The 12,956-nt window shown below is 42.2% G+C and overlaps 2 protein-coding genes across 2 annotated transcripts; one reads left to right on the forward strand and one right to left on the reverse strand.

Moving 5' to 3' along the window:
* Nucleotides 1–3,779: 3,779 nt before the first annotated feature.
* Nucleotides 3,780–8,645, reverse strand: ZNF22 (zinc finger protein 22). Its single transcript, XM_023198582.3, has 2 exons — nucleotides 8,124–8,645; nucleotides 3,780–5,826 (listed from the first exon to the last, which is right to left on the reverse strand). Exon 2 carries the CDS (start codon nucleotides 5,735–5,737, stop codon nucleotides 5,063–5,065), a length of 675 nt encoding a protein of 224 aa, XP_023054350.1. The 5' UTR covers nucleotides 5,738–5,826; nucleotides 8,124–8,645; the 3' UTR covers nucleotides 3,780–5,062.
* ZNF22-AS1 (ZNF22 antisense RNA 1) lies at nucleotides 8,161–9,790 on the forward strand. The gene is given in 5 exon segments (XM_023198583.3): nucleotides 8,161–8,302; nucleotides 8,305–8,334; nucleotides 8,337–8,486; nucleotides 8,488–8,589; nucleotides 8,703–9,790. Coding segments are annotated over 5 exon segments (381 nt in total). The 5' UTR covers nucleotides 8,161–8,242; the 3' UTR covers nucleotides 8,742–9,790.
* The last annotated feature ends 3,166 nt before the right edge of the window (nucleotides 9,791–12,956 follow it).

Genomic DNA, 12,956 nt, shown 5'->3' on the forward strand with positions numbered 1-12,956 from the left:
TGACCTCATGTGATAGGTCACAGTGAAAACTTTGTTTCATGCGCAGAATTATTAAAAATATTACCTTCAGGCTATGTATACAAGGGGTATAATAAACACATGAACTTCGTGTTTAGACTTGAGTCCCATTTCCAAAATATCTCATCATGTATATACAAATATTCCCAAATAATGATTAAAAAAAAAAAATCTGAATTCTGATACACTTCCGGTCGCCAGCATTTCGGATAAGGGACACTCAACCTGCGCAAGTTGAATGTGGAGACACTACAGGACAGGCTGTTTTCCATGATCTCTCCTTTGCTGCCATCTAGTGACAGTTTTATGTAACGTCAAATAGAAAAAGTCTGTTTTCTAACAATGAAGTCTTGATGTGGCTATTTCCTCTTATGCAGCGTCCTCACTGGGCTGAAGTATTTCCAGCTGAGCCTGGGAATTTAATTTGCTGGTTTGCATCAGCAGTGACACTTAATCTCCTTGAGATCACTTATTAAACTACACTCTGGGTCCTGTACAAAACGAGGCAAGCTGACCTCTGAAAATGACATATGGTACAACACAAGAAAGGTCATGAGAGCATCATAAAAAGCCCATTATCGAACAAATATATGACACTCCATTGGAGCCAGATGCCTGAGAAATGAGTCTTTTCTACAAAAATGTGCAGCCAAGTGTATACATTGTTTTATATTGTTGGCACTGTATCTTTGGAAACAATCTCTGGAAACATAATTTCTGGATCAGAGAGTAAATGCATATATACTTCTGCTAGATATTGCCAAATCCCCCCTCCGTATGGGTTGTAACATTTTGTATCCCACCATCAGTGTCTGAGTTTGGCTAGCTCTCCACAGCTTCACCAACAGAGTAGGTTTTACACTGTTGGTCATTTTGATACATAAGAAATAGTAGCTCCTTGTAGTTTTATTTCTCTTATTATTGTCCTTTCAGCCAAAGTCTAGCCAGAAAAAGAGAAACCAGACCAATTATTCTAATAGAGAAAATGGAATGCAGGTGCTGGGTTAAACCAAATTGGTGAACTTATCAGGCAAAGAAGAAACATGGACATAACAGAAAGTCTAACTAGCTATATTAAACTATGTGGAAAACTGAATGGCTTCAGTTTTCTCACTGAACCTGAGCTTCTCTTCATGACTGTTTGCCCCCGAATCATTATAGTGTCCCCTCTTTGACTCACCTGCCTAAATTCCGATATTTAGCCTTTTAATCCTACTGAATAGAGAGGCTTCTTGTATCCTAGGGGACCCATTTAGATTGCCCTGAACATAAAGATATAACCAGGGTCTCTCTGGGATTTAAGGTTATTCATCTCAGAAGCTTCTTTTAAATTGGCATACCCATACTGAATTCCTGAATTCAAAAATCTGTGCCTGAGAGGTCTCTTGACAAATTGGGATGTAGCGTAACACATTCGTAACCTAGTATTATGAACTTGACACAGTTCTTGAAATGCTCTACGATGTAATTGACATTTATGACAAAGATAACATACAAAAAGAAACTTACAACTAAGTCAGTTGATGTATATTGATGTAAAAGTTCTAAGTAAAATACTGTCAGATATTATAACACTAGAATTACAAAATGCCATTACTTAGAAGGACTAAATTGCTGAATCTATTCTGACACATTACCAACCATGTGGATCAAAGGAAAAAAATATCATCCATAAAGACTATGAAAGATTTGATCTTGCTATATTTAAATGCAATGATTCTAAGCAATAGAGCTATTTGTGCTTGGCTTTACTGTAAGGAATGCAGCTATGAATAATGTTTCTGTCATTTTTGTCTCTTTCCATCACTCAGCAGTAAAATTTATCAATTTTAAACTGGTCTGGATTCTTTTGCACTTCTTCTGAACAATAAAACAAGAAAAACAAAAGTAATTATTTTACCAGATGTCACAATGCTTTATTTGAAAAATGACAGAAAAGAATCTGTTATCAGTTTACTACAGAACTCCGAATTTAGGAAACAGCCATCATACTTATCGCTAAATGAGATTAAAATAGGCAGTCCCCCTATTTTACCAATGTGGTGAGAAATCCTACTTTGGAGTTCCCTCAACATATCTAGGGTTACATTACAATCTAGCGCTTCATGTGGACCGGGAAATTGGAGGAAGGTCCTCTGGTCTTTAGTTCATCATGACTGCAATTGAGAATTTCAATTGTCCAAGCTGGTTGGTCTGTTTGAAATCAATGTGGAACAGGGACCGGAGGCTCTTGCTCTTGGAGGTGAGTCCTCCTGGCACCCACTCAGCATCCTCTCATGGGTCCTGCCGCACTCAGACTGTGCATGGTGGAGGGACACACACCTCTTTCTCCCATGTTTAAGGACAGCATATTAGTCACAGGACAAATTTTCAACTTCCAGGGCTGATATCACAGGACATTCCAGCAACTCTATGTGTGGGGACTTTCACCCCAGGCCACAGTCATGGAATACAAATAATACACACAAACAAGCTTTAATGCTGCCTTTAAGTCTCAGTAAGGAACAAAGAAAAGGGTCCCCAGGCAAAAAAAAAATAAAAAAAAGGAAGTATTACAGGGTATCAGCTAGAAACAGAAAGAGAATGTGGGGGAGGCGAGGCACTGTTTCTCAACTATGAACCTCAAAAAGCTGTTTTTCCTTATCAGGCCACTGAAAGGATAGAACTTTTAAGACGGATGATTGGGTCCAGAGATGCACAAAAACAGCAGGATGGGTGCATCAATCACGACAGGTACCAAATCTACACTGAAATCTGTGGCCTATCTCAACATTTTATTTCTCACTCATGTGATACCCAAAGCAGGTTGGCAAGAGGCTCAGGAACTACCTAAATGTCAGCTCCACTTTGGCCTTGGAAATATGAGCACAGAGAATCACACAACAGCTTTTAAAAACATCACTAACTCAAATGGCCTGACCTAGTGTTGTTTCTCACAGCACTGTAAGGGTGCCAAGAAACATGGGGCGAACATTTGGATATTTGCTCACCAAATATCCCTCTTTCCTCCTTCCACACACAATATACCTTCTACCCAAGGAAGATAATCCCAAATCCCATATAGTCACTACACTCTGAAAACCCTGGGACATCTCTAGATCAAGCCTGGCTCCATCTATCTCCCACTGGTCCAGAGCTCTATTAACCAAAAATATCCCTTATCTGTGCTCCTCTCCACATGTTCCCCAACACAGTGGAGGAACAGAGTAATGCATCCCCATGCTCAAAGCACACAAGAGACCTTAGTCTGCGACAGTTCTTCTGCTGTCCTGAAGGGCTTACTGCTTGTTAAATTATTTTTAATATCACTACTGTGCACAGCCCTGTTTGCTGTCAGAATGGGCAAATTCCTGAAATTTAGGAAAGAAGTGTTGGCCCTGGCCTGAAGCTATTCCAGACACAAAACTAATGTGAAGAGCACTGATAAATCCTCAAAAGGACCCCATAGCCACAGTCCTGCCAAGGGGTGACTTGGATGTAATAGGGCGGCCAAAGATCACTTCTTTCGTAAAAACCTGTGATCACCTCATGCTTACAAAACACCTTGTGAATATTCTGCTGAATGACACTTGTCAACAAGGCCATCACAAGGCCAACTTCTATGGCCCTACGCTCAAATGCAAGGCCAGGAGGAAGGCAAAGTTCAAGTGTGAGGAAATCAAAAACAGGCAAAACAAGTGATCCATCCAAAAGCTGTGATTTTAGATCTAGTGTCTAAATAATTAAAGCAATTCCCCAGGAGAAAAATAAACAGAAGGTAGTAGTATACAAAATATTTTATTTTTTATTTTCATGAATAATTGTCATTAATACAGCAGAAACCGATATAAAAGATACCAAAAAATCAGAAGAATGTTAGCATTCAATAGAAATTAAAACCTGAGCTGAGGGCTCATCAGAGTCTGACACTTGGCACCATTCTCATGGAAGTGAATAAACATGTTTGCCGGACTCCTTAAAACAATTCATTAACATAGGAAGAGTTAAATTTCAAAGGAGCTACAATGCACTGACACATTACATGACTCTTGTTGTTGACAAACATGTAAGCAGGGCTATCTAAAGCTCACAGTCTTGAAGGCAGGGAGGTGTGTAAATTGTAGGTTTTTAATTAGCAGAAAGCAAGCTGAGATTTTTCTTGGTAAGATAGTTCGTTTATTCATGTAGATCTAAAAGGCTGGCTCAGTTTGTCAGAGCACAAGAGAATGCCAGAAGAGGTCAAGGACATGGGGTTGGATCGATATGAATCCATCCCAACTTGTGGAAAACAAATGACACAGCAGTTACCATCACAAAGAACTCTATTAGTAGGAATATGAGACTTAAGGTTCAATTCAGTTCTCATTTAGATTCTATAGCATCTCTAAGAATTTGGTTAAAAAACACACAAACAAAAACAAACAGGGAAATCCTTACTCCTTTAATTAACAGCTGTCCACAAGGAGAAGAAATAAAAGAACTAATAATATTAGTTCTTACTGATTAGGGCCTTACTGATTAAAAATCTGTGAGCTTGAATACATTTTAATATGTTGAATCTAGAGTCATAAACCAATGGTTAATATACTATAAAACTTTACAAAAAAAAACTCATCTGTTGCAGAACTTCAAAAGTAGTGGAATTAATTTCTTCTCCCTTTTTTCTTCCACAGAAAGTCCTAAAACTGAGTAATCATTGGCACACCTGCACTTTCACAAATGTATCCTCAAAACATGATGTTTTTTCTCAAAATGTATCTGTAAATCATGATGGTTTTTGAAAATGGAAGTAATTTCAAATGAGGTCAACAATGTCATGCTCCCTCAAAACGTATTTTCAGTTCTTTGTGCTCCATGTCACATAAAAAAGAAATGAGGGTAGCTGGACTCAAGTAATTTCTTTCAGCTCAATGTCATTAAATTCCCAATGTTTTCACACTAGCAAAAGATCCAGTATTTAAGTGATCTACTATAAAGCATCTCTATTTCTAAAAAAGATTCCTTTCATTTTTTATTTTTTATTTTTTCTCAAGAGGGCTCAAAAAGCTGTCAAAAAGCCCTATACTTAACGGAGACCAGCCACAGACTTCCTTCCTGTACCAGCTTTCCAAGAGGGTAAGTGAGTCTTCACCCTGATATTTTTGCCTCGGGTTTTACGAGGCTTCTCTTCTTTATGCACCTTCATGTGCTGCCTCAGATGAGAGCTCTGACTGAAACATTTGCCACATTCACTGCACTGGTAGGGTTTCTCCCCGGTGTGGGTTCTCTGATGTTGAATAAGGTGGGAGCTCTGGCTGAAACACCGGCCACACTCATCACACTGATAGGGTTTTTCTCCAGTATGAATTCTCTGGTGCTGAATGAGATTTGAGCTCTGTTTAAAGCTTTCTCCACACTCATCACATTTGTAGGGCTTTTCCCCAGTATGGATCCGTCGATGCTGAATGAGATTAGAACTCTGAAAGAAACTTTTCCCACAATCAGCACATTTATGGGATTTCTTTCCAGTATGGATCTTCTGGTGTTGAAAAAGAGTTGAACTCTGACTGAAACTCTTTTCACATTCAGTACATTTATAGGGTTTGTCATCCAAGCTTCTTCTGAGTCTACTCAAGCTTGAGTCAAATCGAATAGTCATGCCCCACTTCTGCCGCGGCCGGCCTGTTTTGCGCTTGTTCTCATAGGCCTTTCCTTGGCTTGAGCTCCGAGAAATACCCGCTTTAGGCTTTGCTAACCTCATGGTGAATAACCAAATGTATTTGTAAGAGAGTTTACAGGCTTCTTCTGAACTAGTGTTTCATTTCCTAGCGGTGCACACCTCAGAATTTTCTGTGTGTAGAAGGAAAAAAAAAAAGTATAGATGATCAGAAAAAAAATATAGATATCTGTTAATTAATCAATTTTAGTATCTCTTCAACCCACCAAAATTGCATTCATGTTTAAATTTAAAAAGTATAAATGCAAACAAAGATAATATGGGGGGAAATACTTGCAAAGTAATTCTAACAATTCCAGAGTTTAAGCTTAACAAATATCACCAAATTTTGACTGAGTTTACCACTGGAGTTTGTCTATTGGGACAGGACAAAAAAAAAAGTGATGAGGTGAAATATAAATTTTCTAGGCATTACCAAATGAGTACAGAATTTTGAAGGACTAAAAAGTGGAGATATGGTAAATCTTAATGGGAATGGAATGACTCCAAAAGACAATCAAAATTTGTGTAATAGAATATCACTATGTTTTAATATTTAGTTCCGTGTTAAACTTCTACTCAGTAGTAACTGCCTAAAGTATCCAAATGAGTAAGAAATGACACATTATACTACTTTATGATATATTCTTGTTTATCTGTATTTAGCATTCGATTTCCATAGCTCTAGATGACAGCTTAGCTCTAATTCTGTAGCATAAAGTGTTTTGAAAATCGAAACTTCTCTAGAGGGAGTGGTAGGTTTACTTAGTCTATGAAGACACACTTTATTATTGGTTTTTATAGATCCTAATGATCCAAGAAAGCAATCTGTTGAAAATCCAAAACAAAAGTATTGTTTTCGGAGAGAGGAAAACTGCAAAAGAACTTTTACCAGATAGTGGAATGAAACTGAGTAGAAAAGAGCATGGTAGGTAGGACACAAGAAAAGGAGAGCGGGGAGAAAATGAGTTTACATGTTAAAAGTAGGATGGAATTTTTAGAATACCCAAATGCTGCAAAATTCAAAATCTGAAACAATTTTATTTATGTATAAGGCTGACTTGTGGCTATTTACAATAACAGCCAAAACAAACCAACAAAAATCCCTACAAACCCCACATAGCTGGCAATGTGGGAAAATCTAGAACTTCAAAAGCAATACAATTATTGGAACTACTTTTCATTATCTCTTGTCAGAATGTGGAATTTAAAACAGAAACAATTACTCTGGGTTTCTTTGCATACAAGCATATAAAGCAAATAAATGAAAACAAAAACATCATTTTTCTTGCCTTCCTTTCATCTTATTGTATAATTGAGACTTTAGGCCCAGGACTTTATCTGGATATTTAATAATTACATCAGCTGTAATTATGGTTAGCATAAGAGCAAGCTGCATATAACACAAGATTACAGTTAGCACTACCCAGTCCTTAACTTAAGCAAATATTTACAGAACATCTACCACACAGGAGACACTGTGTTAGTTTGGTACATGGTGTTGGTGTTGTTGGGTTTTTTTTTTTTTTTTAATAACTATAATGGTCATTATACATATTTTTAAAAGTACATGCATTTAATACAATGGAAGTCAGATGTAGTCAGAAACTCAAGACTGTCAAATCCACCTACGGATGAGGCAATCATACTCTAATAGGTAGTATGTGCCAGACACTGTGTAACTTGATTCTGTACTAGCTCTTTAATTCTCCCGGCACCTTTATACAGTTATTTCCGTTTGAAGTTAAGGAAACAAGGGCACAATGCTAGAAGGCACTGGCTGGGTTCCCAGATCCTAGCAGTTTGACTCCAGGGCCTGTATTCTTAGTGGCAGCCCGGCGACCCGTGCTTTGCATAGCTCCTCAGCAGGGGCAAGCACCAAGTTAAACCTGAGTGACAGAAGCTGCTGTTCCTGCACACCCAGCTAACTGGAATGTGCCTCAGTTTCCTCGTAAAATGGGGAGGGTAATGATAAAGTGGCAACACCATCAGGATGTTAGAAGTTGCAATGAGTCTGAATCTGAAAACCGCTCAGAGCAGCCCTGTGCCACCTAAGAATTTCTTCCACATTAACTAGTCCTCGAACGCTCCGAGCGACGGAAGGGGCCGGGGCCGCTGCTCACCCGACCGGTTCCACCCGCTGCGGGCCGCGCCTCGCCGAGGGCCCCCAGTCCAAGCCTCCCATGTCCCCAGCACTCCGCCGCCCGCTCCTCATTGACCCGGCCCGCCCGCCGCGCAGGCCGCGGCCCCACCCTGAGCCCGCGTGGCCCTCCAGCCCCCGCCCGGCGGCCAGGCACAGCCCGGAGGCCGGAGACGCCAGCCACGCCATCGCCCCGGCCCGCGCCGCCCTCGTTAAGGCCAGCGCGCTCCCGAGCGGACCCGAGTATCCGACGCGAGCCCCACGCGCCGCACTCGCCACAGGCCCACTCACCGCGCGGGACCAGCCACCACCCTGGCTCGCTGGGCGCCTCCCGCGCCGCCGGAAGTGAGGGCCTCGCCGCGCTCTGGCGCCGCCGCGGTCGCTCTAGGAATGAGGCGGAGCGACCCTCTATGGTCCCGGGCCCACCCGAAAGCGTTATTCGTTTTTTCTTGTGGTTTTGTTTTCTTCTCTCCCCGCCCCCACTCGGAAGGCGTCCTGTGACCCCCCGCCCCCCAGGACCTCAAGAGCTGTAACCGCCCTTGTGTGTGGTCGAGGCTTTTGAAAACAAACTCTGGCTTCTCCAACCTAGAAACTGCATACTTTCTACAAATACTGAGCTTTTTGAGAGCCTGGTACTTTTCACGAAGTCACCTTATTTAATTATCACCGAAAAGCACCTGTAAGATGGGAGCGGTTATACTCCATTTACAGGAAAGGAACCAAGGCTCAGAGAAGAAATTTGCTCCGTTCACCGTGTGTAAGCGGACGACCCAGAATTGGAGTGGTTCTTTATGGTTCCAAAATCTGATTTCAACACACCCCTATTGTTGCTCATTAGTAATGATCTCTCTTGGTTCTTCTTCCTTGCAGGCTCCTCCTCAGCCATCCTGGCCGTGCCCAATCATCTGACCAGCTGACCTCCGAGTTCCCCCACTCCGTGGGGAACTCCTCCATCTCTTGGCTTCCAATGCTATTGCTGCATGCTGAAGACTCCCGCATTGGTAACTCCAGTCTGACCGTGGGACGTGAATGTTATTAAACTTTAGACTTGTATATCGAACTGATTACTCAAGAGCTGCATTTGCATGTGTAATGGACATCCCAAACTTAACATACCCCAAAATGAATTCCTGATATCTACCTAACCTGTTCTTGCAACAGTCTTCTTCCCAGGGATGGATGAAGATCCCATCATCTTTCCAGTTGCTCAGGCCAAAAACCTTGATGTCATTGTTGTCGCTTCTTTTTTTCATCCAAAACTCACCTGTGATTTATCTGCAAATTCTGTTGGCTTCATCTTTAAAATATATTCATTATCGAGCCACTTTCAACACTTCCACTGCTATAACCACCAAGCCACCTTCATCCACCTTCTGGATTATTATACTGGCTTCCTGACTGGTTGCCCTACAGTCTATTCACAACCCCAGAGTAATCCTCTTAAACCTAAGTCAGATCATGTCATTCATTTGTTCAAAACTTTCAAAGACTTCCCAACTTATTAGAGCAAAGTCAAGGGCCTTGCTTGACTTTGGCACACGATGCCTGTCATGATCTGTCTCTTTAGTTCTTTATTGTGTCTGCAGTGCTAATAACAGTGCTCAGCAGGGAACAGACACTCAGTAAATATTTGTTGAATGAATGAATTTATAAGATGCCTTATTGTTTACAAAGTGCTTTTACATCTTGTCTTCCGGTTATTCATCTTCACCATAGTGTCATGAAGCACAGATTATCATATCTGTCTTGCAAATCAGTAAACTGAGGCAAGAGAGGCTGACCTGCCTGAAGTAATACAGTGGGTTGTTGGTGGAGGCTAAACTAAGTCACAGGTTCATTCTCTTAAGCTGAGGCTTTCTGCTCTGTAGGGAGCTGTCTCTGCATATGGCAAAGCACAAAGCTGAATGAGGTCTGGACAAAGAAGCTCCACTCACAATCTAGAGAGTATCCGGACTATTGCAGTGATTAAATGAGATAATGTAAGGCACTTAGCACAATGTATAACACAGAAGAAATGACAGTCATTGCTGTTACTTTTATTATTAAATTGTTATAAGTTGGTTGATGCTGGTGGTTGGAGGGTTTGGGGGTAAAGAGCAATGGCCAGATATGTAGAAATGGTTTAGGAAAAGTGTCAGGAGCAAATGTGACCTGTTGGGAGTGTCTGCTCTATATACACTAAAATAAAAAGATAATTTTAAAAAACCTTTTTGTTAGTAAGGTAGTTACTAATTAAAACTAACTCTTTTCATGTCTACATAAAGGTGGATTATCCCTTTTTCCTATACCTGAAAACAACTGGGCCAGCCATAGAAGGCCCAGAGGTATGTCGACTAAAGCATCGGGTAAACAAGGATGGATTTTTTAAAAAGAGAGAGATGAAGGTCAGGAAATAAAGGGGTTTGTGTCTCTAAGTGTAGACAGAGTCCTAGGCAGTAAGGATGGAGAGGAGGGAGAGCCAGAGAAAGATACGAGGAAGAGGAGGGTAAAGGAGAATGGGAAAAAGACAAGGAGAGAAAGCAGGTAGGGTTTTATGCCTTCAGCCTAGCTATTAATATAATAATAATTAACACTGAGTGCTTATTGTGTGCCGCACACTGTTTGCAGCATTTGAGGATCTCACGTGAGATTCCTGAGGCATGATTGTTCCTAAGAGTTTGTTCCACCTTCTCTGGTTTTGGTCCCTGCACTTTGTGGTGTGACTCCAGTGCCTCCTTGTGAACCACATGCCCATCCCGCTGATGTTGACTTGACCACTGATTTCAATTGGCCGACTGCATGTGACTGGATGCAAGGGGTACACCATATCCCAGAAGAAGCTTCGAGTCATTGTGTTTCTGCCAGGACTCTGCTCTTTCCCTCTGCCTTGAGAATAGCATGTCCCAAGTAGGGGCTGTTCCTTTAGTCTAGGACCCAGGATGATAAGACACATGGAGCAGAGCCACAGAAGCTCACATGTAGCTACAACAGTCCCACATAACGTTAGAGAAACAAATGCTCTTGTAACACTGAGATTTTTGGTGGTGTTATTGCATTAAAGTTGACCAATGTACCTCCACCAACCTTAAGAGATAGGAATTGTTATTATCCTGTGATATTGTGAAATACATACTTGGTCTTCTACCCATTTCCTGACATACAACTTCTAAAATCCTTAGAATCTCCAAAGTGATGTCATTTTATATGCTAATGAGTTGACTGATGACTGGCAGCCCTTGGGTAGCTTCAGGATGGGGCTGGTCACTATAAAGACCACGGCAGGAATAAAAGGATGGCGATTTCAGCTCCACCCTATCAACATCTGGGGAGGAGGGCAACTGAAGGTGAAGTGGATCGCCAATGGCTGATGAATTAATCATTCATGCCTATGTTACGAAGTCTCCATAAAAGCCCCAAAAGGATTGGGTTCAGAGAGCTTCTGGATACTTGAACACATGGATGTTACTGGAGGGTGGCACCTGGGGTTGGGGGGTGCAAAGGGGAAGGGGATGGAAGCTCTGCACCCTTTTCTTCATAGCTCACTCTATGCATTTCTTTTTCTGTATCCTTTGGAATATCATTTGTAATAAACCAGGAAATGTGTTTCTCTGAGTTCTGTGAACACTCTTGCAAATTAACCCAAGGAGGGGGTCATGGAAATCCCAACTTAAAGTGGGTAGTTCACAAGTTCCAGAGGCCAGGGCTTGTAACTAATGGGAAGGGTGGAGACCACCTTATGAGACTGAGCCCTCAACCTATGAGAAGTGATGCTATCTCCAAGTAGATGGTGTCAAAACTGAATTAGAGGACACCCAGCTGGTGTCCCTGCAGAAATGATTGCTTGGCTGGTGTGTGGGGAGAACCCCCCACCCCATTTGATCACAGAAGTCTTTTGTGATTATTGCTGCTGAGTGAAAGAATAGTAGAAAGCACTTTGAGTTTGCTTTCTTCCACACAGAATCCTCATTTCACAGATGAGAAAACTGAGGCAAGAAACTCACCCAAGGTCATGCACATTTATAAGTGGGAAAGACAGACTTTGAAATCAGAAAGTCTGGCTCCAGAGCCTATTAACCTTTCTATAACAGTGTATCTCCCAAATGGAATTCTAGGCAATTTTTATGCAAATTATTGAAAATGGTCACACATGATATTTACAAAACACAAGGGAGAAAGGGAACAAGGGCGTGGGAGCCAGGGGGTGGACACAGTCTCGGAATTGTTCTGCACATATTTGTGGGGATTCTGGCCCAAGAGAGGCTAGATCCCTTAGTGGCTGGGGCGTCTCTGAGAAACTACCCAGCAGGGGCCAGTGTGCCCCTGAGCCCAGTGGTATTTGAAGGGTTCTTTCTAGGAAGAAGAGTCTTCTGGGGTGAGCAAAGTCCTGGCAAGACAGTTTCATTTTCCTATGTCTTTGTCCCCTGTACCCCACTGGCTTACACATACACACACACACACACACACACACACACACACAGGCTGCCTTGGGTCTGTGTTTGGCAACATGGATCCCCAGCCCAAGTGCCAGAAAGACAGTTATAGGTGTGGCTCATGTGCAGTAATTAGAGTGGTCCGTCTCCCACCAAGAACTCTCAGCCCAGGGATCCTGAACAATGGTTCTTTCCACCAAGCTGGAGACTTGGCTTTCTGTTTCCTTTGGACTCTCTGGGAAAGAAAATCCTGGGAATTCCCATTTCTAAGTCTGAGAAAACATCTCTGTTAAAAGTTGACCAGGAGGGCACAGGGCCCCACCCTGCACAACATGAGTCTCAGGCAGGGCATGTGAGCAGCTAGCCTGACCCCAAACAATCGCAGCTCTCAGGGCCTAAATATAGGCCATGCATCTGGCTGTTTTTATACTCAGTTGCTTGGCTCTGATCGACCAAGCTTCCTGTCTGATTTCCACTGAGGAACTGACGGCAGGGGGCTGCTGCCCACCACTGCACCTGGCAAGGATATCCCGCTGCCCCTCCGCAGCTGCGAGGCACCTGCGTCCTACACACCAGGGACACATTTTGCACTGCTTGTTCCTCCACAAATCGTCTGGTCAGACTGGACATGCTTTGGGCCTTGTTTCCATGGGACTAAGGGGCCAGATGTATCCTGGGTGAACCCTGGCTCTATTTTGCCAGTGGGAAGGTCTTA

The sequence above is a fragment of the Piliocolobus tephrosceles genome, chromosome 9 (genome assembly GCF_002776525.5).
Source record: "Piliocolobus tephrosceles isolate RC106 chromosome 9, ASM277652v3, whole genome shotgun sequence".
In the NCBI taxonomy this organism is placed as follows: domain Eukaryota; kingdom Metazoa; phylum Chordata; class Mammalia; order Primates; family Cercopithecidae; genus Piliocolobus; species Piliocolobus tephrosceles.

What these genes read in the sequence shown, in the direction of transcription:
- ZNF22 (XM_023198582.3), bottom strand. Translation starts at nt 5,737, where the DNA reads ATGAGGTTAGCAAAGCCTAAAGCGGGTATTTCTCGGAGCTCAAGCCAA.